The 27,321-nt window shown below is 42.2% G+C and overlaps 1 protein-coding gene across 3 annotated transcripts in view; it reads right to left on the reverse strand.

Moving 5' to 3' along the window:
* TCF20 (transcription factor 20) overlaps positions 1-27,321 on the reverse strand; it is a 95,941-nt gene that overhangs the window by 13,756 nt on the left and 54,864 nt on the right. For all 3 annotated transcript variants that reach the window (XM_082849706.1, XM_082849707.1, XM_082849705.1), the window contains one exon: positions 1,409-1,502. In XM_082849706.1, coding sequence (XP_082705832.1) covers positions 1,409-1,502 — 94 coding nt within the window. The remainder of the gene's footprint in view (positions 1-1,408; positions 1,503-27,321) is intronic.

Consider the following 27,321-nt stretch of genomic DNA (forward strand, 5'->3'; position numbering starts at 1 on the left):
TTCATATAGAACAGCAAAGGACCCAGAATACCCAAAACAATCTTGAAAAAAAGGAACGAAGTCGGAGGATTCACACTTTCCAATTTCAAAATCTACCACAAAGCTACAGTAAACAAGATGGTGTGGTACTGGAGAGAGTCCAGAAATAGGTCCATACACCTATGGTCAACTGGTTTTCGACAAAGGTCATCGAATGAGAAAAGAGTAGTCTTTTCTACAAATGGTGCTGGGACAACTGGAATCCACATGGAAAGAAATGAACTGGACCCCTACTTCACACCACATACAAAAATTAACTCAAAACGGATCAAAGACCTGTGTAAGGGCTAAAACTATAAAACTCTTAGGAGAAAGCATAGGCATAAATCTTTGTGATTTTGGATTATGCAATGGCTTCTTAAATATAAGAAAAGCAACAAGCAACAGAGAGCCTAAGTGGCAAAAGAAAAACAGATAAACTGAACTTCACCAAAGATGCTCAATATCATTAGCTGTCAGGGAAGTGCAAACCCAAATCACAATGAGATACCACTTCTTGCCCACTGGGATGGCCATAATAAAAAAGACATAAAAACAAGTGTTGGTGATGATGTGGAGAAACTGGAACCCTCACACACTGCTGGAGGGATGTAAAATGGTGCAGCCACTTTGGAAGACAGTGTGACAGTTCCTCAAACAGTTAAACATAGAGTTACCATATGACCCAGTAATTCCACTCCTAGGTTTATACCCAAGAGAAATGAAAACATTTAGTCCACACAAGGACTTGTCTGTGAATGTTCACAGCAGCATTATTTTGTATTATTATTGTATAATAATACAGAAGTGGAAAACCTAAACGTGCATCAACTGAAGAATGATAAAATACGGTATATCCTTACAATAAAATATTGTTAGAAAATAAAACCAATGAAGTACTGACACATGCTGCGATGTGGATAAACCAGAGAAACAGGAAGCTAAGTCACACGAAACCCATCACAAAGACCACATATTGTGTGATTCCATTTACATGAAATGGCCAGAAAAGGCAAATCCACAGAGATAGAAAGTAGATTAGTAGTTGCCAGGGGCTGGGGGTGAGGGAGAGAGACCACCAAAAGGTAGTAGTTTAAGACGTGATGAAAATGCTCTAAAATTAATTGTGATTGTGCTTGCACAACTCTGTGAATATAATGGTAAAAATCATTTAATTGTATACTTAAATAGGTAAATCTTTTGTGAATTATAAAATTTATAAAAAATATCACCCCATTTAATTCCTTTTTATTATCTTCTCTGCATTCCTTCAGAATTTACAAACAGAACAAGGTCAGAAGAGACAAAAAGAACTATGAAGGAGAGAGAATCAAAATGTTATTTCCTACCCTTCGGATGCTCTGAACAAGGGTCTGTGGTCCCATCTTACCTGCGTCAATGGCACACGGGTAATGGTAACGGAAGGAGCAGCCTTTGTTGTAGCAGCCCAAGGTGGCGCCTGCCTCCTGGCAGTGGGAACATTTCTGGAAAGGAAGGAAGAAGTCAGGAGCGTCACCATCCCAACCTCACCCCTCTCCCCCAGGCCTTCCCCAGACCCCGTGGGTCAGACCTCAGCCCATGTCTCTGCGGTTACAGGAGTCTGGCAGCAGGACAGGCTGTCAATTTCTAACCACCACTCACTGACCACACCATGCAAGGGATCCAGCAGTAATGTTTTAGGCCAGGCCTTACAAATGTTCACAAATAAATCAAACAGCACAACACAGGCACCCAGCCCTGCCCCTGGTGTGCCCACTGTCCACCCGCCTGTGAGCCTGCCTGTCCTTTCCTCAGTCCTCACCACTATGGTGAACTGCCTACAGATCTTGCCCATCTATTTCTGTTGTGGAAGTCTGGGGTAGGAGAAGAGGGTACGATAGTAGAGTTATATATAAACCTTTTAGAATTAAGAGTGGAATTTGGTTTCTAGTTTTTATTTTCGTAAGAAGATTTTATTTTTATTCTGCTTATCCCAAATGCCCAATACAAGTATATTTCTCTTTTCAGAAAATATGGGCTCCTGTGTGCAAACGGTATTTTTACACACAAATCCTATTTTAAAGGCACTAGGAAACCTGCCATGAATTTCTGGCTGAGACATTATTCTGTAATTGAGATGCTCCTCCTTCTTCGGTCAGGTTTTCGTAAAGTGGGGCACATCTCTATCATGTGATGTGGCTGCCATGATCGCTCAGTCCTGTGTCCTGTCAACAATAATCGTACTTGGAAAAACCACATTGGCCCTACTGAGGAAAGATGCAGACCCTTCTGGTGGCCGAGGACACACAGCTAAGGCTACTTGAATGATACAGATTCTGATTCTAGGGAATCAGATTCCTGATTCTAGGGAAAATAAAAGTGCTCCATAAGCAGTTACACTTGTGGAAAATGGCTCCCCAACACATACTACACCCTTCCTGGGGCAAAGTGACCAAAGGGCACCCTTCCCTCTTTTCTCTTTTGCCTGCGATGTCAGCCTATCAGAGTCTGTGTGGCTTGCAGGCCTGCAGCAGTCAGGAATGCCTCACCTAGTGAAGTGAGGCCCACCTGGACGGTGCCATGGAATGAACACCTCCAACTCACAGCAGCAGGAGCAGGATGACAGGGAGTTGGATCAAGCTTCCCTAATGCTGATGCTGATGGAAAACCACACAGATGCCAGCAACAGCACAGCCCAATGCGCACCCTGAATCATGCGTCAGGCATCACCCGAATGATGCGGCTCATTTGGTCCTCATAACTACCCTGTGACATCCCTACTCTACAGATGAGGTTCCTAAAGCACCATAAGGGGAAGTAACCTGCTCCAGGTCAGAGCTGATCCCAGCTGACCACGCCTGGCATCCTCCAGAGGCAAATGCAGCAGGAACGGGGCTGTAAGACAGCCCTAGAAGACCAACATTCTTCTGGGTGCCGACAACCAGTAAATGTTTATCATGTGCCCTCATACCCTTGCCAAGAAACAAAAGACTACTTGGCCCAGAGTAAACCAAGGACAGCTGGCAGCTTCTTGGGCAGCCCTAGACTTTATCTGCTTTTATCAGTGCCACAGGGCACCTTCAGTACAAAGGTCTCACCATCAACCAGAGGGAATGAACATGGCTAATTTCTCAGTGGTCACCCACAGCCATTCCCATTACACCCCTTCTTCCTAAAGGAGCCCCGAACGGTCAGCCATCCGGAGGACTCATGCTCCAGGCCCTCTCCACGCCCCTGGGGGGTGAATCTCAGTGGTGGCCATTTAGGAATGGGTGTGTCAAGCATTTCTGGTAGTGAAGTCTGCAGGGAAAGGGACTTCTGGGAAAGTTTTGCTCTCTTAACAAGGACACAAGACAGAAAGGCAGGAACAGGTCATCTTCTCGCTCGACCTCTGTGAGAAGGGGATGGTGAGATCTGTAGCAACCATCTCGTCACCACAAGGGGACAGCTCTGAAGACAGAGCCCAACCTGCTGAGGGCTGCAGAGTGACAGGATGGAGAGAACCTGGATTTCTGTGACATGATTAAGCACTAAAGTAACCAACCCCAGGACCATCCCATCTCCAGACTTGTTAAGGGGGAGGACACTTTTCTTAAAAAAAAAAAAAAAAATTACTTTTTCGTTTAATTTTGTAACTTGCAGTCAAAATATCCTGACTGATACAGAAAGGGACCTAGTACTTGAGGCCCTGCTGTATAAGGTTAAGGATGTGGGCTCTGGAACCTAAATAACTCCCTGGTAAGTGATTCCACCACTGACCATCTTTGTGTTGTTCTTGGCCAAAGTCCTAAACTTTGTTTCTTCAAGCTGCAAACGTGGACCTGGTAATACGATCTACCTCACAGAGATATTGTGAGGGTTAAATGTGTTAATCCAGGCTTACAACAGTGGCTGGATCAAAAGCGCTCCGTAAATGTGACCCAAGATGACCATGTGCCAGACACACGACACAGACTGACGAACAGCCACCTGTGGAGCAGGCCTGTCATCACCCTCGGATCCGAACACTGTCCATTTCCTTCCTACCTCGACACACCCCTCTGCCCCCGGTAGGGCTTCTCAAAGCTTCTTGCCCTGAACCAGCCCACAGGCCCCATTTTTCTCATAAAGAAAGCAAACCCATCCCTCACCAGGAAATCACATCAATAAAATGATGCATGCTTCTTTCAATTAAAAAAGCACAACTAACTTACTATATTACTTCCAGAGGAGAAAGACCCTGCATGACCTATTAGGTAGGGCCTTAGAGAAAGGACCTTAAAGAGTTTAGGTCAGTGGTTCTCAAAGTGTGGTCCCTGGACCAGCAGCATCAGCTGGGAACTTGTTCGAAATGCAAATTTTGGGATTCTGGGAAGACTGTAGAGTAGTAGCACTGGGAATCTGTCCCCACACCTGGAAAATAACTGCACTGGCAGAATCTGTCTGATGTAACTGCTCTGGAGCTCTGGAGTCTGTTGAAGACCTGCAACTTCCAGGGGAGATGTGGGTGGTAAACAGCAGTTAATTCTGCCCATCTCCCACTCCCAGCCAAGTGGCAGGCAACCTAACTATACAAGTTAAGGAACTACGAAAAGAAGAACAAACTAAACCCAAAGCTAGCAGAAGGAAGGAAATAATAAGGATTAGAACAAAAATAAATGAAACAGAGAACAGACAGAGAATAGTAGAGAAAAACCCAAGTGGGGACATTACTATTGATTCTACAGAAATAAAAAGGATTATAAGAGAGTACTATGAGCAACTATACACTAGCGAATTGGATAATCTAGATGAAATGCACAAATTTCCAGCAACACAAAACCTACCAAGATTAAATCACAAAGAAATAAAGATTTGAATAGATCTATAATTAGTAAGGAGATTGAATCAGTAGTCAAAAAGCTCCCGAAAAAGAAAAGCCTTGGACCTGATGATGGCTTCACTGGTAAATTCTACTAAACATTTAAGAATGAACTAATACCAGTCCTTGGGAAACTTTTCCCAAAAATGGAAGAGAAGGGGACATTTTCAAAATCATTCTACTGAGGCCAGCATCACCCGATACCAAAGCCAGAAAATGGTGCATGCACACACACAGACACACACATACACAGACACAAAAACCCTACAGACCAATATCCTTTATGAACATTGATGCAAAAATCCCCAACAAAACACTAGCAAACAGAATCCAACAGCACATTAAAAGGGTTATACACCATGACCAAGTGGGATTCACTCCTGGAATGCAAGGATGGTACAACACACAGAAATCAATGTAATACGTTATGTCAGCAGCATGAGGGAAATAACTACATGCATGATCACCTCATTATATGCAGAAAAAACACTTGACAAAATTTAACACCTTTTATGATAAAAACACTCAACAAACTAGGAACAGAAGGAAACAAAAGACGTATATGAAAAACCGACAAGGATTATCATACTCAATGGTGAAAGACCAGTGGTGTTTCTTTTAAGATGAGGAACAAACAAGGACACTTGCTTTCACCACTTCTATTCACCATAGTACTGGAAATTCTAGCCATAACAATTAAGAAAAAAAAAGAAATAAAAGGGGTCCAAACTGGAAAGAAAAAGGTAAAATTATCTCTGTTTGAAGATATGATCTTATATGTAGAAAACTAGAGATCACAAAAAAAACAAAAAACAAATACCTTGCTAGAACTAATAAATGAATTCAGCAAAGTAGCAGGATACAAAGTCAACACAGAAAAATCAGTTGCATTTCTGATTCTCAATAGCATCAAAAAGAATAAAATACTTATGAATTAACTAAGGAAGTGAAAGACTTGTACAATGAAAACTACAAAACACTGCTGAAAGAAATTAAAGAAGACATGAATAAATGGCAACACATCCCATGCTCATGGATTAGAAAACTTAGTGTTATTAAAATGTTTACAAAGTGATCTACAGGGTGACCTTACAGAGTCAATGCAATCTATCAAATCCCAATGATGTTTTTTGCAAAAATAGAAAAACCTATCCTAAAATTTATATGGAATCTTTTTTTTTTTTGGTTGTGCCGCACAGCTTGCAGGATCTTAGTTCCCCAACTAGGGATCGAACCCAGGCCCTTGGCAGTAAAAGCACAGAGTCCTAGCCTCTAGACTGGCAGGTAATTCCCATGTGGAATATTAAGGGAACCTGAATAGCCAAAACAATCTTGAAAAAGAACAATGCCGGAGGACCCATACTTCTGATTTCAAAGCTTACTACAAAGCTACAGTAGTCAACAGTGTAGCACTGACATAAATACAGAGGTATAGACCAATGGAATAGAACAGAGAGCCCAGAAATAAACCCTTCCGTATATGGTTAAATGATTTTTGAAAAGGGTGCCAAGATCATCCAATGGGGAAAGGACAGTCTTTTCAACAAATGGTGCAGGGAAAACTGGATATCCACATGCAAAAGAATGAAGTTGGACCCTTACCTAACAGCATATATAAAAATCAACTAACAAAGGACCAACGACCTAAATGTAAGACCTAAAACAATAAAACTCTTAGAAGAAAACATGAAACAAAAGTTTCATGACATTGGATTTGGCAATGATTTTTTGGTTATGACACCAAAAGGCCCACATAACAAAAAGTAGACAAATTGGACTTCATGAAAATTTTAAAATGTTGTGCATCAAAATACACTAGCAACAGAGTAAAAAGATAACATACAGGATGGGAGAAACTATTTGAAAATCATATATCTGATAAGGGATTAATATCCAGAATATACAGAGAACTCCTAAAACTCCACCAAATAACAACAACAACAACAAAAACCCCAACCAAAACAAAAAACCCAACTCATTTCAACAATGGGCAAAGGACTTGAACAGACACTTCTCCAAAGGAGATATACAAATGGCCAATAAACAAAGGAAAAAATGCTCAACATCACTCATCATTAGGGAAATGCAAATCAAAACGAAAATGAGATACCACTTCACACCCATTAAAATAACTACTATCAAACAGAAAAGAACAGTGTTGGTGAGGATGGGGAGAAACTGGAACACTTGGGCACTACTGGTGGGAATGTAAAATGGTACAAACACTATGGAAAACAGTATGGCAGTTCTTCAAAAAATTAAAAATAGAATTATCATATAATCCAGCAAGTCCACTTTTGCATATATATCCCACCAACATGAAAGAAGAGTATGAAAAATATTTGTACACCCATGTTCACAGCAGCATTATTCACAATAGCTAATATGTGGAAGCAACTCAAGTGTCCATCGATGGATGAACAGCTAAGCGAAATACGGTATATGCATACAATGGAATATTTTTCACTCTTAAAAAGGAAGGAAATTCTGACACATGCTACAACCTTGAGGACACTGTGCTAAGTGAAATAAGCTAGTCAGCAAAAAACAAATACTATATGACTCAACTTATATGAGGTATCTAGAATAATTTAATCATAGTATAATGGTGGCTGCCATGGTATGGAGGGAGGAGAAAGTGTGGAGTCTTATTTAATGGGTATAGAGTTTCGGGTTTTTTTTTAAACCTGCACACAGATTTTTTTTTTATATTAACTTATTTATTTATTTTTGGCTGCGTTGGGTCTTCATTGCTGTGCGTGGGCTTTCTCTAGTCGCGGTGAGTGGGGGCTACTTTTTGTTGCGGTGCGAGGGCTTCTCATTGTGGTGGCTTCTCTTGTTGCAGAGCACAGGCTCTAGGCGTGCGGGCTTCAGTAGTTGTAGCACACGGACTCAGTATTTGTGGCTCCCGGGCTCTAGAGTGCAGGCTCAGTAGTTGTGGCCCACGGGCTTAGTTGCTCTGCGGCATGTGGGATCTTCCCAGACCAGGGCTCGAACCCGTGTCCCCTGCATTGGCAGGCGGATTCTTAACCACTGTGCCACTAGGGAAGCCCTAGAGTTTCAGTTTTACAAGATGAAAACAGTTATAGGGACGTATGGTGGTGATGGTTACACAACAATGTGAAGGTATTTAATACCACTATGTAATTAAAAACTATGTATTGGGTTGGCAAAAAAGTGCCTTCGGTTTTTAAGTAAAAATAAAAGACACATTTTTCATTTTCACCAAGAACTTTATCGAACAACATATGCACCCTTTTGTTCCACTATCTTCTGCCATTATTCAGGCAACTTTGTAATTCCATCTTCCCAAAACTTTTTATCTTTTTGAGCAAAGAACTGTTCAGGTGCCTTTTACAGTCTTCCAGGAAACTGAAATTTTTTCCATTAAGAGAATTTTGTAAAGACGGAAATAAATGGAAATCTGAAGGTGCAATGTCTGGTGAATACAGTGGATGAATCAGAACTTCCCAGCCAAGCTGTAACAGTTTTTGCCTGGTCAGCAAAGAAACATGCGGTCTTGCGCTATCCTGATGCAAGATTATGCATTTTCTGTTGACTAATTCCGGATGCTTTTCGTCGAGTGCTGCTTTCAGTTGGTCTAATTAGGAGCAGTACTTGTTGGAATTAATTGTTTGGTTTTCCGGCAGGAGCTCATAATAGAGGACTCCCTTCCAATCCCACCATATACAACTTCTTTGGTGTGGTTGGTGGTGGTTCATTTCGCTTGCGCCACGATCTCTTCCATTCCACATTATTGTACAGTATCTACTTTTCATCGCCTGTCACAATTTGTTTTAAAAATAGAATGTTTTCATTACATTTAAATAGAAAATCGCATGTGGAAATATGGTCAAGAAGGTTTTTTTCGCTTAACTTATGTGGAACCCAAACATCAAAGCAATTAACATAATCAAGCTGGTGCAAATGATTTTCAATGCTTGATTTGGATATTTTGAGTATGTTGGCTATCTCCTGCGTGGTATAACGTTGATTGTTCAAAATTAAAGTCTCAATTTGATTGCTATCAACTTCAACTGGTCTACCTGACCCTGGAGCATCATCTTGTGAGAAATCTCCAGCACGAAACTTTGCAGACCACTTTTGACACGTTCGATCAGTCACAGCACCCTCTCCATACACTGCACAGATCTTTTTTTGCGTTTCAGTTGGGTTTTTACCTTTCTTGAAATAACAAAGCATAATATGCCCAAAATGTTGTTTTCTTCCATCTTCAATATTAAAATGGCTACACAAAAATTCACCAATTTTGATGTCATTTTTTAAATCCATTCTGATGCAACAGCTGTCATGATACAATCTAACAAAACTGTTTCGAATGAAGTTAAAGACAACCAAGCGCTACTAGAGCCATCTTACGGAAACAATCAAACCTTTTGGCCAACTCAATACTTAAAAACGGTTAAACCTACAGCTACTAACATCATACTCAATGGTGAAAAGCTGAAAGCATTTCCTCTAAGATCAGGAACAAGACAAGGATGCCCACTCTTACCACTTTTATTCAACATAGTTTTGGAAGTCCTAGCCACAGCAATCAAAGAAGAAAAAGAAACAGAAGGAATCCAAACTGGAAAAGTAAAACTGTCACTGTTTGCAGATGATATACTATACATAGAAAATCTAAAGATGCTAACAGAAAACTACGAGAGCTCATCAATGAATTCAGTAAAGCTGCAGGATACAAAATTAATACACGGAAATCTACTGCATTTCTATACATTGATAACAAAAGATCAGAGAGAGAAATTAAGGAAACAATCTCATTTATCATCTCATCAAAAAGAATAAAATAGGGAATTCCCTGGCGGTCCAGTGGTTAGGACGCCACGCTTCCACCTCAGGGGCACGGGTTTGATCCCTGGTCAAGGAACTATAAAATCTCACATGCTTCATGGCACAGGCAAAAAAAAAAAAAAAAAAAAAAAAAGAACACAATACCTAGGAAAAAGCCTACCTAAGGAGGCAAAAGACCTGTACTCTGAAAACTGTAAGATGGTTATGAAAGATATTGAAGACGACACAAAGAGATGGTAAGATATACTGCTTTCTTGGATTGGAATAATCAATATTGCTAAAATGACTATACTATCCAAGTCAGCCTACAGAGTCAATGCAATCCCTATCCAATTACCAATGGCATTTTACAAAAAACTAGAACAAAAAAATTTTTAATTTGTATGGAAATACAAATAGCCTGAACAGCCAAAGCAATCTTGAGAAAGAAAAATGGAGCTGGAGGAATCAGGCTCCCTGACTTCAGACTATACTACAAAGCTACAGTAATCAAAACAGTACTGTACTGGACCAAAAACAGACATATAGATCAATGGAACAGGATAGAAAGCCCAGAAATAAACCCATGTACCTATGGTCAATTAATCTATGACAAAGGAGGCAAGAATATAGAATGGAAAAAAGACAGTCTCTTCAGTAAGTGGTGCTGGGAAAACTGGACAGCTACCATGTAGAAGAATGAAATTAGAACATTCTCTAACACCATATACAAGAATAAACTCAAACTGGATTAAAGACCTAAATGTAAGACTGGATACTATAAAACTACACTAGAGGAAAACATAGGCAGAACACTCTTTGACATAAATCACAGCACTATCTTTTTGGATCTGCCTCCTAGAGTAATGGAAATAAAAACAAAAATAAACAAATGGGACCAAATTAAACTTAAAAGCTTTTACACAGCAAAGGAGACCATAAACAAAATGAAAAGACAACCTACAGAATGGAAGAAAATATTTGCGAACAATATGACTGACAAGGGATTTCCAAAATATACAAACAGCTCATACAGCTCAATATCAAAAAACCAAACCCAATCAAAAAATGGGCAGAAGATCTAAATAGACATTTCTCCAAAGAAGACATATAGATGGTCAACAGGTACATGAAAAGATGCTCAACATCATTATTAGAGAAATGCAAATCAAAACTACACTGAGGCACCACCTCACTCTGGCCAGAATGGCCATCATAAAAACGTCTATAAATAATAAATGCTGGAGAGGGTGTGGAGAAAAAAGAACCCTCTTGTACTGCTGGTGGGAATATATATTGATACAGTCACTATGGAGAACGGTATGGAGGTTCCTTAAAAAGCTAAAAACAGAGTTACCATATGATCCTGCAATCCCGCTCCTGGGCATATATCTGGAGAAAACTATAATTCAAAAAGATACATGCACCCCAATGTTCACTGCAGCACTATTTACAATAGCCAAGACATGGAAGCAACCTAAATGCTCATCAACAGATGACTTGATAAAGATGTGGTATGTATACACAATGGAATATTCTCAGGCATAGAAAATAATGAAATAATGCCATTTGCAGCAACATGGACGGACCTAGAGATTACCATACTAAGTGAAGTGAACCAGACAGAGACAGACAAATATCATATGATATCGCTTATATGTAGAATCTTCAAAGAAAAAAAAAAAAAGATAAAAGTGAACTTATTTCCAAAACTCACAGTTACCAAAGGGGAAAGGGGGGGTGGGGAGGGATAAAAAAGGACGTTGGGATTAACATATACACATACTATATACAAAATAGATAAACAACGAGGATCTACTGTATAGCACAGGGAACTATACTCAATATTTTATAATAAACTATAAGGGAAAAAAATCTGGAAAAGAATATATATATATATATATGTATATGTATAACTGAATCACTGTGCTGTACACCTGAAACTAACATGATATTGTAAATCAACTATACTTCAATAAAAAAACAAACAACAAAAAAACAGTTAAGGGGCTTCCCTGGTGGCACAGTGGTTGAGAGACCGCCTGCTGATGCAGGGGATGCAGGTTCGTGCCCTGGTCTGGGAAGATCCCACATGCCGCGGAGCGGCTGGGCCCATGAGCCATGGCTGTTGAGCCTGCGCGTCCGGAGCCTGTGCTCTGCAACAGGAGAGGCCACAACAGTGAAAGGCCCGTGTACCACAAAAAAAAAAAAAACAAAAACCAGTTAAGATGGTAAATTTTATGTTAAGTGTATTTCAGCACAATAAAAGAATTTAAAAGATAAATCCAAATTCTCAAGCCCCATGTCAATGTGCAACAAATCTCCAGGCAATTCTGATGCTCCAATACAGTTTGAGAACCACTGGTCCAATTTCAACCCCCCAACTTTTAAAAATTAATTAATTTTATTTTGGCTGCACTGGTTCTTCATCGTGGCATGCGGGCTTCTCTAGTGCAGTGTGCGGGCTTAGTTGCGGTATGTGGGATCTTAGTTCCCGAACTAGTCATCGAACCCTGGCCCCCTGCATTGGGAGCGCGGAGACTTAACCACTGGACCACCAGGGAAGTCCCGTCAACTCCTCAACTTTTTAGATGAGGAAAAACAAAGACCCAGAGAGATGCTATGACTGGCTGAGGTAGGATTTCAGAATTCCTGGGAGCCATTTAGTGCTTTCGCCATTATACTTCTGTCCCCGGCAGACTAATGTAGACAGTGGGGCATGATAGGCAGAACTGACTCCCAAAGATGTCAAAGATGTCCAACTTCATCCTCAGAATCTTTGCCTCACAGCAATGGGACTGTGCAGATGGGGAGGGTAAGCTGGATTATCAGGTGGCCCCAATCTAATCACATGGTTCCATAAAGTAAAGAACCTCTCCCAAAGTATCAGAGCTGCAGGCTTTAGGGAGATGTAATGATGAAAGCAGGGTCAGAGAGATGCAGCACTGCTGGATTTGAAGATGGAGGAAGAGGCCATGAGCCAAGAATGTAGAAGTTGGAAAAGACAAGAAAAATTCTTCCCTAGAGCCTCCAGAAAGGAACACAGCCCTGCTGATGCCTTAATCTGAACTGTAAGATAACAAGTGTGTGTTTTCAGCCACTGAGTTTGTGGTAATATGTTACAGCAGTGATAGAAATCTAGTAAGTGGGGATTTCCTGAGAATCTCACAGTAAGAGAAGGGACCGTTCATTTTCCTGTTACATCCCTCAGTGTAACAAGCTTCTCCCTCATGGAAACCCCCACAATTTCAATCACTCTTTATTAGGCATCAGGCTTGTCTGGCATCAGATCAGTGACACTGCAACTGGAAGGGACACTGGGTCTGTCTTCAACACATTTTTTTTTTCTGGTTCAAAAAGAGGCTAGAAGCAAGGTGACCTGCTGAAGATCCCATAACTAGAAGTACCAGAACTTAGAACTAAAGCCTCTTCTTCTGAACCCCAAGGTTCAACCATTCTTTATACCACACTGTGCTGCCTTCTAGTCCCCTTCATTTACTCAACTATCCAACATTTGAAAAGTACTTCCTACATGCCAGGTGCCAAAGACAATATAAAAACTTACCTGTATAATAGCTTCTGTTTCTATTCACCCCTTCTATCCTAAAATCAATACCCAGGCCAGTACCATTTCCAACTGGATTTTTTGTTCTTTAGTTTTTACCTGAAGAAACTATGTATACTACCACTCTCCCATAGTGCAAATAATTTAATAAAGTCACTGTACAGCTAAATGTCCTTTGTTTTTGACGCCACTGTTGTTACAAGTTTAATGATATTTATCTCCAGGAGAGAGAAGTCCACACAATACTGTTCCCCACACAAGTGAGACACACAGTGGGACTTTTCAATCATGGTTTCTAAATCAAAGTACTTTTTACAACAAGCAACGGTCCAATCATCTCAACAGTGAATCTTTCGTTTATTTAGGGGGGAATAAAGGTTATTTTTAAGCCACTGTGCATTTCTTGATACTGTAAATCTTGGGAAATACTGGAGGTGGCAAATTGCTGGAGCCGAATCACCTAAAAGCAGTTTAGTTCATATCCAAAGGAAGCTCTGAGGGAGAATTTTGCATGCCTCTTCATTTACAGGAATGTCTTTCCTATGAGATGTAACGGCGACCTGAATAGTCGCTCTGCTTAACGAGCATCTCTGAGCAGCCTCAGTGCACTGAAGCATTTAGGTCAGGGTATTGTTAGTGTTGATGATGATCAGTTCCGTTAGAGCTTTAAAGATCACAGACGTTGCCACTACTGTGCCCAAGATGGCTTTTAGCCAGCACTGCACACACTTCTGCTCGTGCTTACAGTATTAACTTTTTCATGTCTGTCCACCCTCCACACCCCCCAAACTGCGAGACTCATTCTTGTATCCTCAGGGCCCGGCACACTGTAGGAACTGTAAATGTGGGCTGATGGAATGAACGCGATGCCTGACACACTTGAGAACGTGGAGATAACTAACGAGAATACTCTTCAACATGAGTTTAAAAGCTGGTGCTAGTAGAGCATGGAACATGTGGAACAAGGTATGTGTTAATTTTTGGCCACCAGCAAGATCTTCCTTTTCCTTTTAATTATGCCTTCCATATCTAGGACAGAAGCCTCTGCCGCCCGAGCGGTCTACTCCAGCCACGTGGCAGCGACACAGTCTACCTGTAAAGAGCTGCCCTCTTTACAGGTAGAGCTGCCCTGGGAGCAGCTTTCTTTGAGGCAACTCCGCACCCTGTCAATTTTCTTTCAAGAGCACTTCAAGGTGTTGGCCAAAGCAATACATATAAAACCCTCTATGTTTTGGGTTCTTGCTTCCTTAGAGTTAATCTCTTTATGTCCCCTGAAAGCTCATGAGACCAGCTGGAAAGTTCTGCTGCTGTTTGCCATTCTCAAGACCTGGAAGAAGGGATTGGCACCAGCCTCTGGAGCCCACACCACAGCCCAGAGCACCACTAAGGCTTCAGAGACCCCCTCAGGGGGGAGAGACACCCAGTCAGTCCTTCCACATCCATTTACTCAGTGCTACGAGAAGTATATATTTTAAAGTAGCATCTATGTCCCATAGCTGTTCCAGCAAAACCATTAAATCTTAAAAAATTATGATGATACTAGTTCAAATGCCATCAGTCATGTCAGCAGCATTCACTGGCTAACGGCTAACTGTGCCTCAAGACAAAAGCTCCCGGTCTGACTGGCTTTTCAGAATAAACATGGATGGTCTAATGTAAATACTACGCTCGTGTGAAGCAGCACAGGGGCCAATGGAAAGAGAACCTGAGGGTGTCAGCTCTTGCATGAAAGCCAAAAAAGTCACATCAATTTTATCATCTGCAAAATGGGGCTAACAATACAGCTGACCCTTGAACAACTCAGGTTTGAACTGCTGGGTCTTATACGTGGATGCTTTTCAATAGTAAACACTACAGTAGTACACAGTCCGTGGTTGGTCGAATCTGCAAAAGTGGAGGAACCGAGGGTATGGAGAGCTGACTATCAGTTATACTCAGATTAATCCCCGTGCTGTTCAAGGGTCAACTTTGTTTTCCTTCCTCATAAAGTTGTTCGAAATAACTGTGAGAGTGTTTTATAAACTAGAAAGAGTTATATAATTGTTAGGGCTTACATGTCTTTTTTTTGGGCCACACCGTGCGGGAAGCAGAATCTTAGGTCCATGACCAGGGATCAAACCCGTGCCCCCCTGCAGTGTAAGCACACAGAGTCTTAACCACTGGACTGCCAGGGAAGTCCCTATAATGTGTCATATTTTTGGCAGTTACTGATGTCAAGATTAGAAAACACATACCAAGTAGATTCTATTGAATTAAGACAAACTAAGTTTAAAAATTGTTTTTTGGAACTAATTTTTTTCCTTTAGAATACTGGCTGAAACAAGCAGACCCTGGGTGGTCCTGAGCATCTGCTGTCAGTCTTTTTGTAATTTGAGTTGCTGTGTGTGTTTCAACAGTATTTCACCTCTGAGGGAATGTATGGACAGCTCTTGGCCAAATCTCTGAACACTGCATCTCTTAGCTACTATTCACTATTACTTTCATTTTATTTCCCCTCCTAATTCTATCCTTGAACAATACAGATTAATGGGAAGTATTTTTAATGTTTTGTGAAGCACTTTTGCATTGGAAAGAAAGGTTTTAAATAAACAAGGAGAGGCTTCCCTGGAGGCACAGTGGTTAAGAATCCACCTGCCAATGCAGGGGACACGGGGTTCAAGCCCAGGTCTGGGAAGATCCCACATGCCGCAGAGCAACTAAGCCCGTGTGCCACAACTACTGAGCCTGCGCTCCAGAGCCCGTGAACCACAACTACTGAAGCCCACAGGCCTAGAGGCCGTGCTCCGCAACAAGAGAAGCCACCGCAATGAGAAGCCCGCGCAATGCACTGAAGAGTAACCCCCGCTCTCTGCAACTAGAGAAAGCCTGCGCACAGCAAGAAAGACCCAACACAGCCAAAAAATAAATAATAATAAAATTTAACAAACAAGGAATAAAAACAATCGAGTACAAATTAAACACTAGCAGGGGGTCAAAAGCGTCCAAAGCTGAGCAAAACCAGAGTGAGGAAAAGGGCCCTGCGGGCTGGCCTGCTGTGCCCTGTAGGTACTGCCCCTGCCTGTTTGATGACGCTGACTCAGGCTGTCTGCACCAGTGTCACCTGCCACGTGCTCCTAGCCACAGTTCTCCCAGCCTGTCCCCACCCTTGTTATGCAACCCCTCACTCACGTTAGGATAATCTACAATAATTTCCGCCTCTGCTTCTGGACCCCTCACGATGAGGGGCCGAGACCCAGCCGGTGGCACGGTTCCTCACAACACACCCAGAGCCTAGCGGCTCATCTTCTCTGCCTCCAGGATAGTCATCTGTTCCCCTCAAAACCAGGAGAGGAAACACACATGCACAACTTTCTTTAATCCAACTGTCATCTTTTAGATATAAAAATCTGGGATAAAATTACTCATTTAGATTCCCATTTTCCTCCCATAAAAACCCCAGTCAAAAAGTGGTTCTGCTGCTGACCCTGAAAAATATTAGCTTCTTTGGAAAAGCTTTTCAAACCACATTATAAACATATAAAAAATGTCTTTGTGGCTCAGTGGGAGTTGAGGGGTGACTGGCCCTGGAAGTGGAACAAAACGCATGACAGCATGACCAAGGTCAAAATCTAAGTGTGGCTGTTCTGGCAGCGTCTCCCAGCTGCATCCCTGGCCTCTGTTTCGATCCACGAGGAAAAAGCCTGTTCCCTGAATTCCCTTCCTACTGTCTTTGTACTTGCAGATGGGTTTACACTGAAGTTTTGATGCTTTGAATTAGGCTACAAGGTTTGGGATTAAAGGACTTTTTTTCTTCATTAACAATGTCCTTTCTTGTTTTTCTGTACTTCATCTGCCAAATAGAGGAGGCCAGAATTTACCCACAACCTTGAGCACATGAAGAATACATTTAGAGTGCACATGCCTTTCTACGATGGATTTGTTCACTTTACCATTCAGCAAACAAATAATGAAAACTTATTAGGTCTAAGATGCAGCTGGGGAAGGGTGTCTTTTCTCTAGAAGATTCTATCCCATCTCTTTTTTTGTTGTTGCTATTTTACAAATCTGGACTTTCACACGTTAGGTGCACTGGAAGTAAGGCATCTGTTGTGCCTCCATGATAGGTGAAGGTGAGTAACCACTGGTTAACAGTAAAAAGCCAGGCTGGTGCTTCTTTACAGAATCACGAAATACAAGTGATCCTACTGAAAATGAAGAAAGGATTTTGACTTCCTAATGAGCTGTTCTTGGGACTTTTAATTTGCCTTATTAACACGTCAATTCTGAGTCTACAGCATAGAACTGCAAAGTCGAGAAAATGGAGACATGGGCTAGAAGAAAATTAATAAGAACCCAATTAGTTTGGTCTGTGTCGGCTCAAGTTTTCTCTATTCCTTATCTTTCCCTCTAATATCCTGGTTTCTCTAAAGGTTGTAAGAGACCGTATGATCAAAGTGCCTTTGATTCTCGGTGGTCTTTGCCTTGATATTTAAGTTTTCTTAAATGGTATCAACTTCAGAAACGTAATCATCTTTCCTTCTTATTCATTCAACCAATTTTACCTGCCTATGTGCCAGGCAAGGGGGCTGAACTGAAGATCAAAAGTCTGCCACTGGGAAACTTATGGAATGGTCTGTAGGTAAGACACCAAAACTGTGATGTGTTAAGAGGTAAATAGTACTTTAGAGCTTAGAGGTAGTATCCCTGACCTAGTGAGGCAGGTCAGGAAAGCATTCAGATGTCAGGGCAGAAGGAACAAACTGCCTTGCAGGAACAAGCACTCAGGGTGTGGAGAGCTGACACAGTGGGGCAGGATTCTGAAGGCGCAGAGAGCTGGTGAGCAGGAATGTGGGGTCAAAGATGGCCTGTTGTTGGGTGAGGCATGTCACGGAAGAGTTTGGGTACGGGGGTTTGGGGGTGGAAGTGCATACAAGAGGCTGCACTTAGAGATCTGGAGATAAAACCAATAGGACTTGGTGATAAGCTACAGCCACGGGGGTCTGAGATGTGTCTCGTGAGCCCTAGGTGTGTGTGGTGTAAGTGGCGGGACCCTCACTTGGCAGGCACAGTGGAAGGGGAGCCCTTCCAGCATCTGGGCAGCAGGACTCTGATGAGGAGAGGACACAAGTGGCCCCTGCTCTAAAAGCTACTTACTCTTAGAAAAATTCCATTTAAGAACACAATGTTGTGGACTTTGAGCAATATCTCAACTGGAATGATGAGGAAAGGGTTTAATTTCAAATGACATTTTCTGGGTAACTGAAGGCAAAACTAGAAACCCTTTCTGGAACACATGAGTCTACACTATTTTGAATTGAACTGATTATTCTCTATTGCCTCAGAGTGATGATTCTATTATTAGGAATACTCTTGTAAGATACTAGGTAGAGACTAGGCTTTTTTTTTTTTTTAAATCAAAGTGACTTGGAGGTATAACTTAAAACTTGCTTTTCAAAATAAATCTCTGCTATCAAGCTTTTTTCCTTATCATTTTCTTGTTTATCCTAAAGTGGAGGGGAGAAAACAATCCAGTTAAAGACATGTTCCAGTCGTTGCTGACATCTCCTGGATTTGCCTGCCTTATATTCAGTGGGCTCTTTTTCTTGGTTCCTGCCTCAAATATAGGCAGCCTAAAAAGAGACAAAGACACAAAAAGAGAAAAATGGAGAGACAGCTGGGTTGGAGAGGAGGCTCTGGGTTCCTTCCTGGGGCGGAGCTGTCCAGGGAAGTGGCAGTGGAGGTGGACCAGCAGCAGGGGCTCCACAGGAGACAGGAGACCAGCGTCCGGCCCTGCCTCCTCCGCTAGACCAGCCTGGGCCAGTTAATTAATTTCAGCCTCAATTTCGTCTCAACAGTAAACTGGGAACAGTACCCAGACGGGAAAAAAGGAGGAGGGTGGAGAATCTTTTAAGAAAATCAATGAGGAAAACAAACCAAAAATCCCCCCAATCAACCCAGAATGTGCTCGACGGTGAAGGAGAAGAGTATTTTTTAAATGACGTGTAGGGTATTCCTAAGACACTCTGTATAAAAACAGAAGGGATGGGACTTCCTTGGCAGTCCTATGGTTAAGACTCTGCACTTTCACTGCAGGGGGCACGGGTTCAATCCCTGGTTGGGGAACTAAGATCCCACATGCCACGTGGCCAGGAAAAAAAAAAATTGATTAAAAAAAAAAGTAGGGAAAATGAGGGCCTAGCAGCAATCCCAGGATGGCCTCCTGAACAGCAGAGACCTTTGGGCTTATCTGCAAGGACACAGGAAGCTGGGGATGGCAGTGCAGGCATCCAGGAGGAGCTAGCTTGTAAAACAATCCACTACTAATGCTTACACCCAGCAATGTCGCCACTTTCATGCACTTGTTTTGAACATTTATCTTTTTATTACAACAGCATTTTTTTAATAGGACAGGCACAGTATTTAACGACTTTTTAAAAATGATGATAATGTTCTCTAAACATGTATTAGTACAGGTACTAGTCATTATTTCTACCAAGGTGCTCACAAAGCTTAAAGTTTTAATGATCACATATGGAATGAACTTCAAACATGGATATGGTGGGCACAGATGCTGGCCATTCACTGTGGGTTTTAAATATCCTGTAATTCCTGGTCTAATTCTCATTCTCCTGGGTTAACAGTCTTCAGATTCAGCAATAACAAGTTTACAGAGGCAAAACCAAAGCAATACAAAGCAATATCCCAGATAAAATGTATCTACCTGCCACAATTAAGTTAAAACCAGTCTTCATCCCTGCCCCCCTTCTAAAATATTAAAGCATTATAAAAGAAGACTTAGTTTAATCATTTTTCTCTTGATCTTAAAATGTACATTGCTATGTAAATACATATTCTTCATAATTCCACTTACAAGAAAGTCAACACAGGCCTCACTAATGATGTTTCTTTGGCTTAACCAGACTTTGGTTTTTTCCTGAAACAGTTTGCATTTTATCTAACTCACAGGTACATATATTCCATTAAAACAACTGTAATCAGAGGTTTTCTTTTACAGCTGGAGAAGAAAGCTGTAACTCTGTTGAGAACATTATATATCTTGTCTGAGGGGAGTTTCCACATGGTAGGAAGAAAAGGGATGTGTGCCCTTTAAGAAGTTAGAAAGGAGGTTTAAGGCAGTAATTAGCATGTTTGCTCTGAATAGCAGCTGAGAACCTGAGAAAGGCTAGCTCAGCAGGAGGAGGAGCCCTGCGGCAGCCCTGTGAGAAGAAAGAGAACAGCTTTCTCTAAGTGTACAGATAAATGCTTATAGACAGAGTTTAAAACACTGAAATTTAAGTTGCACAAGACTACATACTAGTTTAATTTTTTTACCCTTTGCTCAAACAGTGGATTGGCCTACAAGGAGATATGATTGCCTTTTGCGCTTTCTGAATCTAAAAAGGCATCTTTTTTTTTTTAAACATCTTTATTGGAGTATAATTGCTTTACAATGGTGTGTTAGTTTCTGCTTTATAACAAAGTGAATCAGCTATACATATACATATATCCCCATATCTCCTCCCTCTTGCGTCTCCCTCCCTCCCTCCCTATCCCACCCCTCCAGGTGGTCACAAAGCACCGAGCTGATCTCCCTGCGCTATGCGGCTGCTTCCCACTAGCTATCTGTTTTACATTTGGTAGCACATGTATGTCCATGCCACTCTCTCACCTTGTCCCAGCTTACCCTTCCCCCTCCCCATGTCCTCAAGTCCATTCTCTACGTCTGCCTTAAAAAGGCATTTTTTAAAAGAAATTACCTGCCAGGAAAGTGACTCTCAGTATAATCCTGCTCCTCTCCACTGATCATCCAATGCCGAGTCGGGTCTATGCATCCAGAAAGGCGCTTATATTCAACTGTTTACAATTTCAGTGGCAGAAATGATGAACCTGCTGCCACAACAGGCCTCCTTTAGCAAGATTTCAAATTTGTACAGCTTATACTGGAACTTAAAGCTCCAAAGAAGTTCCAAACTCTTGGAGATCTTTTTCCTTATTTTCACTGCCTCTCTTCCTACTTGCATTTGTTTTATACTTTCTTGACCAGATCTGCTTCCACCTCACCCATCCCCATCTTCCCAACAGAACAACTGAGTATTGCAAGTCAAGATCTTGTCAGGCAAAGCCACCCTATTCCTGGAAGTGGCAGGTTCTTTAAGGGCAGGGGCAGCCTAAAAAGGGACAGACAGCAGAGGCACTTTTATATGGGGGCATAGTCCCAGCAGAAAGGAACTTTAAAAAATGAGGACATCTTGGTATATTTAAGCTACTGCCATGCCAATTCAACTATCCATAGGGTCACTGGTCCCCACACCCTAGAGCCAGATCCCGCTAACCCTCTCAGCAGGCTTTATGGGGCCACTTAATGAGGTGATAATGTGTGAGACACCTCACAGGGCATTTCAAGTCCTTCCATACCTTGACTTCCCAGAAACCCTGCACTGGAAAAAAAAAAAACTTGGTCCAAACCTAGAATGGAAACTTTGGTACCAAAGTTAGTTGACTAGCTAAACACTGAGTTTTCAGAGTTGATTTCAGTCTGTCACTTGTCCCGGCATCACCAGAAGCGTCGTGGCCGCCACCCAGAAAGACTGAACATGCAGCATTCCAGGTGTTTCTTACCCCCAAGAAAGTCTAACAGCTACTGACTCAATCCACCTTCGTGGATGGGGACACTTTCTTCTTCATTTCAAGAGCAGGAAGATACTCAGCAAGAGGCCAATCCTTACTTCAACAGATGGAGAAAATGGGAACGCGGAAATAATATGACCAAGATCAGAATTAATTAAATTCAACAACTACCTCCCAACCTTCAATTTTTTAATGTCAAGTGACTGTTCGACATCTCATTTTACTCCTTACAACCTGACAGGGTAGATCAGTTATTATCTCCACTTCACAGGTTAAGAAATTAGGTTGGAAGAGGCTGAAGTGACTTGTCTACCATTACAATTTTCCAAGAAGTCAATCCCTACCAATATTTGGATGAAGGAAAAAATGAGATCTACAACGTTCTGTAATCATCACTCCTCCCCAACAATCTCTTCTAGTGTCTTCGGAGACCATTTGTGGGGTAAATCCAAGAGCCTCTTTTGCTCTCCTTCTGCTACCTGTTCTCTGGGCAGCCTGGTCAGGACACAGTATTTATGTGATGAAAGGTGGGTCCACCATATATGTGGGTTTTCTTTCATGAGTGAGATTACAAAGAAGCAACAGAAGATGGGGTTTCATAATTCCCAAGTCAAATTAAGGAGCTGAAGGCAACAACTGGTGTTTGCTGGTGGTCTCAGTGTGTGTGTGTATGTGGCTGGATCATTTCCTGGGCTTCTGAAAGTTAATTTGGAAGGTTTTGAATGGAGAGTCTTCCACAGCTGAGCAATGAGATCTTGTTGGCATATGCAACTTAAATGGAATTCTCTTTTTTGCAAAGTGTGGGTGGGGTAGATGGTATGGGAGAACGGAATTCCCTTGCTGGAGAGGTAGCATCCTTGGAGGTGACTGGCTTTAATGAGGAAAAGGTCTGCAGCACTGCAAAGCCTCGCCTGCCAGGAGGCAGCAGCAGCAATTTATAGGGATGCCACCCACAAGCGCGTGGTAGCTTTGCATGTTGTTCCGCAGTTTCTACTGCGGGTGCTTTGCTTATAGCCCTGGGCTGACATGTCGCTCTTGGAGAGTACCTGGACCAGAGTGAAGGTGCAAATATTAATGACTGTTTGTGTCCACCTGTGAGGGGTAAGGGGACAGAGGTAGTGACACTGAGAAAGCCACTGTTCAGAGAAGAGAATTAAGAGTGTGCTCCTGGCGGACTGTGAGTTTCAGAGGGCTTGATGGAAGGGTTTGGGAAAGCGGGAAGGTGTGGATCGTGACGTGGGCCTATTTTTCCCACCACTCACTCTGAGCTTTGGGCTGGTCCGAGCGCACAGTAACTCTGGGCAGGTCGGGCCTCCGGAGCCTTCCTGACTCACCTTTCCCCTCGCCCAAGTTAGGTGCAGCTTTTCGGTGTTTACACAGACCCCACACCCTCACAGTCCTTACACACGTGCTGATCTAAGCTTATCTAGAGCTGCTCTTAGTGGCAAGGAACTATCCATCAGAAATTCATTAATTCGTAAACGGTCACTTGGATGTCTAAAAGGGAGGCATCTTAGACTTAACATGGACGTGATATACCTCCTGATCTCCCCACCAAAACTTGTTCCTCCTCCAGGCCTTCCTGTTTAGAGAAATGGCACCGCATTCACCCAGTTGCTGTTTCCACTCCTGCCCACACAGGCCATGGGGATTAGCTCCTGCCGACCTCTCCAACCTCATTACCCTCTCCGCTTTTCTGCTACTGCCTCACCACACTGGCTTTCTTCCTGATCCTCAAACCCACCAAGCTCCATTCCTCCCTGCAGCCCCTGTACCCTCTGTACCTCTCTGGTCTCAAAGGCTGGCTCGTTATACCACTGCCACCTCAGCATCTCCAGGAACTTCCCCTGGGCTCCTAATCTAAAGCAGCTACCTGGTTACTTTCTACCACATTGTCTTCTTTTAATTGTGTGCACCAATCTGTTCCTGGCACCTATCAGATGCCAACTAGTAAAGGGTGTAAGTAAACCAAGGTTGTAAGCAACGGCATGGCCACACTTGGGTTTTAGAAGGATCTCTTTAAAGTGGAAAATGGAAGGGGGTCAAACTAAAGAGTAGAGAGACTGATTAAGATGGTACCTAATTGAAAAGATGATGGTTGGGGGGTCAGGGGTGTTTCAATGAAGATATGAGAGACTTGAGTTCTCTAGGAAACAAGAACAATGAATGTCTCAATAGGAAACAAGGGAAGGAATCTATGACGGCTCCAAGGGTTTGGCTGGGGCAGAGGAGAGCACAGAACTAGGCAGGAGACACATATGCTGGTTTTGAGTGAGGCCAGTGGGCAGCTTCATAGACAGATCTGGAACATGAGTTCTGAGTGTCATTAGGTCATATTCTCATACAGGGACTGTTCCTCTCCCTTCTGAGTCGAATCTCTCCTCTAGTTTGTCAGTCTAGGACAATAAAACAGCGTTAGGGCTCTGGGTGACTGACCTCTGGATCTCACGTTTTTGTCTCAAAGGGCACACAATAAAACACACAAACAACAAAACCTTTGGTGAGTGCCTTGTATACTGTGCCTCACAAAGAACTACCGGGATGAGCAATTAACACTACCATGGTTGACTATCTCTCAACCATTAATTTTTTTGCTAAAACTATAAAGTGGCATATAGAAAAAACTGTCACTCAGTCTCATTACCAAAACACATTTTAACATTTCTCTTCAATTATTACATGCTTCGAAAAATACTTTAAATGACATCCAAAGGCCCACCTTCCTCCACCAGATATTACGTTGCTCATTACATGTCTTTCTTTAGTCACAGGTTCACGCTGTGCTGATCAGCCCTGTGTCATTCTCTACAGTGGCCCCAGGGCTGACCTAGCCCCTGGGGAACCAATCTGGTGAGGAAGACAGTCACAGTACACGGTGCTAAGTAGCGCAACAGGTATAATGGGAGTGCTGGGGACCTGCTGCTTGGGGAACCAGGTGACAGGTGAGTTGGTTTTTTAAAATCCATGTGCTTTTCATGAACAACAGTGGATTAATATGCCCAAGCCTGTTGGGAGGTGCAAGGTCTTGTGTCAGCAAACAAATATATTTTGAGGGGCTGCCTTTTCAAAGCATTAATATATTTTGATTCTTTCCAGAGACAACTCTACCTAGAAATAAGCAAAGAGAACCATCTGGCAATTACCCTATTGCTTATCTTAACCAGTTTTAAGTAGTTTTTGAATGAAAAAAAAAAAGTAACTCTCAAGCAAACAAAGGACCTACATCTGATATCTGTCTGAACCAAGATTTAAATTTCACAGACACTATTTTCAAAGTCTGGAACCACCTGGCATCTCCACAGAGCCAGTCACAATGAGTATGCCTGAGAGTTATTAAATGAGCATACGTTTTACTAGAAACTCTTCTACTAGCTGCTTAGTGAAACAGGTGAGAAATAAAATGCCTTCAAAGGTGATGTCACAGGACAAAAGGGAACCTTCCTACACTGTTGGTGGGAATGTAAACTGGTACAGCCACTATGGAGAAAAGCATGGAGGTTCCTTAAAAAACTAAAAATAGAACTACCATATGATCCAGCAATCCCACCCCTGGGCATATATTCGGAGAAAACCATTATTCAAAAAGGTACATGCACCCCAATGTTCACTGCAGCACTATTTACAATAGCCAGGACATGGAAGCAACCCAAATGTCCATCAACAGATGGATAAAGAAGATGTGGTACATATATACAATGGAATATTACTCAGCCATATAAAAAAGAATGAAATAATGCCATTCGCAGCAACATGGATGCACCTAGAGATTGGCACACTGAATGAAGTCAGACAAAGGCAAATATTATATGATACGCTTATATGTGGAGTCTAAAAAAACGGTACGAGTGAACTTATCTACAGAACAGAAACAGAGTTACACATGTAGAAAACAAACTTACAGTTACCAGGGGGTAAGGGGTGGGGGATAAATTGGAGATTGGGATTGACAATATACACACTACTATATATAAAATAGATAACTAATAAGGACCTACTGTATAGCACAGGGAACTCTACTCAATACTCTGTAATGGCCTATATGGGAAAAGAATCTTAAAAAGAGTGGATATATGTATATGTTTAAATGGTTCACTTTGGTGTACACCTGAAAATAACACAACATTGTAAATCAACTATACTCCAATAAAATTAAAAAAGAGAAGTTGATTCCACTGCAGCTGGGTCTCACTCCCATCAGAAGGGACCTGCACTACTTCAGACTTAAGTTTGTTATTTTGTTGGCCTTGGTCGCATGCGTCTGCCTATGTAGCAGCTCTTTAGTTCTGTTCTCACAAGGCACATTACTTGACAGCAGTATGCTGCCAATATATTCAAATCAAGTGTCAGTCATAAGCACACATAGCCAGAATCACTCCACTGTACCTGGATTAGTGGGACAGGGTCATATAGGGCTGAATTTTCTCTTTGGTTTGACTTCTACCCAATAAGCTTAATGACAGGAACACATTTTTACTAAAATGACATGTGAGGACACCTTCTAGGACTAACATCAGCCCACAGTACTTATTTCATCTAAAAACCACAACTCAAAAGCCTCCAGGAATAGTCTGGAACCCACCAATTGCTGGTGGTTTCGCACTGCCCATAAATTATAAAGGCTCAATCCCAAGACTGCAATACAGCCCTCTGTGGTCCATATATACTACACATATTAACTATTTTTGGTGGGAGGTGGAGTGTGGTTGTCTCGGATCATTCCATGAATTCTTAATTATTTTGGATCTCCTTTATGGTGCTGACCTGTCAAAAATGTTTATTTGAAAAACTTCATTACTAGGTAGACTCTTTACTGTGGCCTTAGATAATCATTATCAGAAATTTACCAACTCACAAGAATATTAATGTCTTTACTTAATGTGAAGACAGATTTTATTCTCTTCCTTTTGCCTCCTCTCCTTGAGGACTCTAATTCCTGAGAGTGTTCACGTGGGCTAATGCTATTTCATGAGACAGTAATTAATATTACACCTTAGGGCTTCCCTGGTGGCGCAGTGGTTGAGAGTCCGCCTCCCGATGCAGGGGACACGGGTTCGTGCCCCGGTCTGGGAAGATCCCACATGCCTCGGAGTGGCTGGGCCCGTGAGCCATGGCCGCTGAGCCTGCGCATCCGGAGCCTGTGCTCCGCAACGGGAGAGGCCACAAGAGTGAGAGGCCGACGTACCGCAAAAAAAAAATTACACCTTAAACACCACGCTCCCCGCTCCCCACAAACTTGAGTTTCCCACCAGAGTAATAAAAATGAGGAGAAACTGTTTGTTTCATATGCAGGGCAATTTTGCTATCCAGGAGGATACGTTCTGGACACTCCTGGGACGAATCACTAACTGTGCTAGGATGGAATGATATAAACCACAGCTTACTGAGCGAGCTTATAACAGGAACACATCTTCGCCAAAACAACACGTGAGGATGCCATTCTAGGGCAGAAACCAGCCCACAGTACATGCCAAGCATTTCTCTATGTACTTTCCAAAGAGTAACTCATTTAATGCTC

The sequence above is a fragment of the Leucopleurus acutus genome, assembly GCF_964270905.1.
Source record: "Leucopleurus acutus genome assembly, chromosome: 11".
In the NCBI taxonomy this organism is placed as follows: Eukaryota; Metazoa; Chordata; class Mammalia; order Artiodactyla; family Delphinidae; genus Leucopleurus; species Leucopleurus acutus.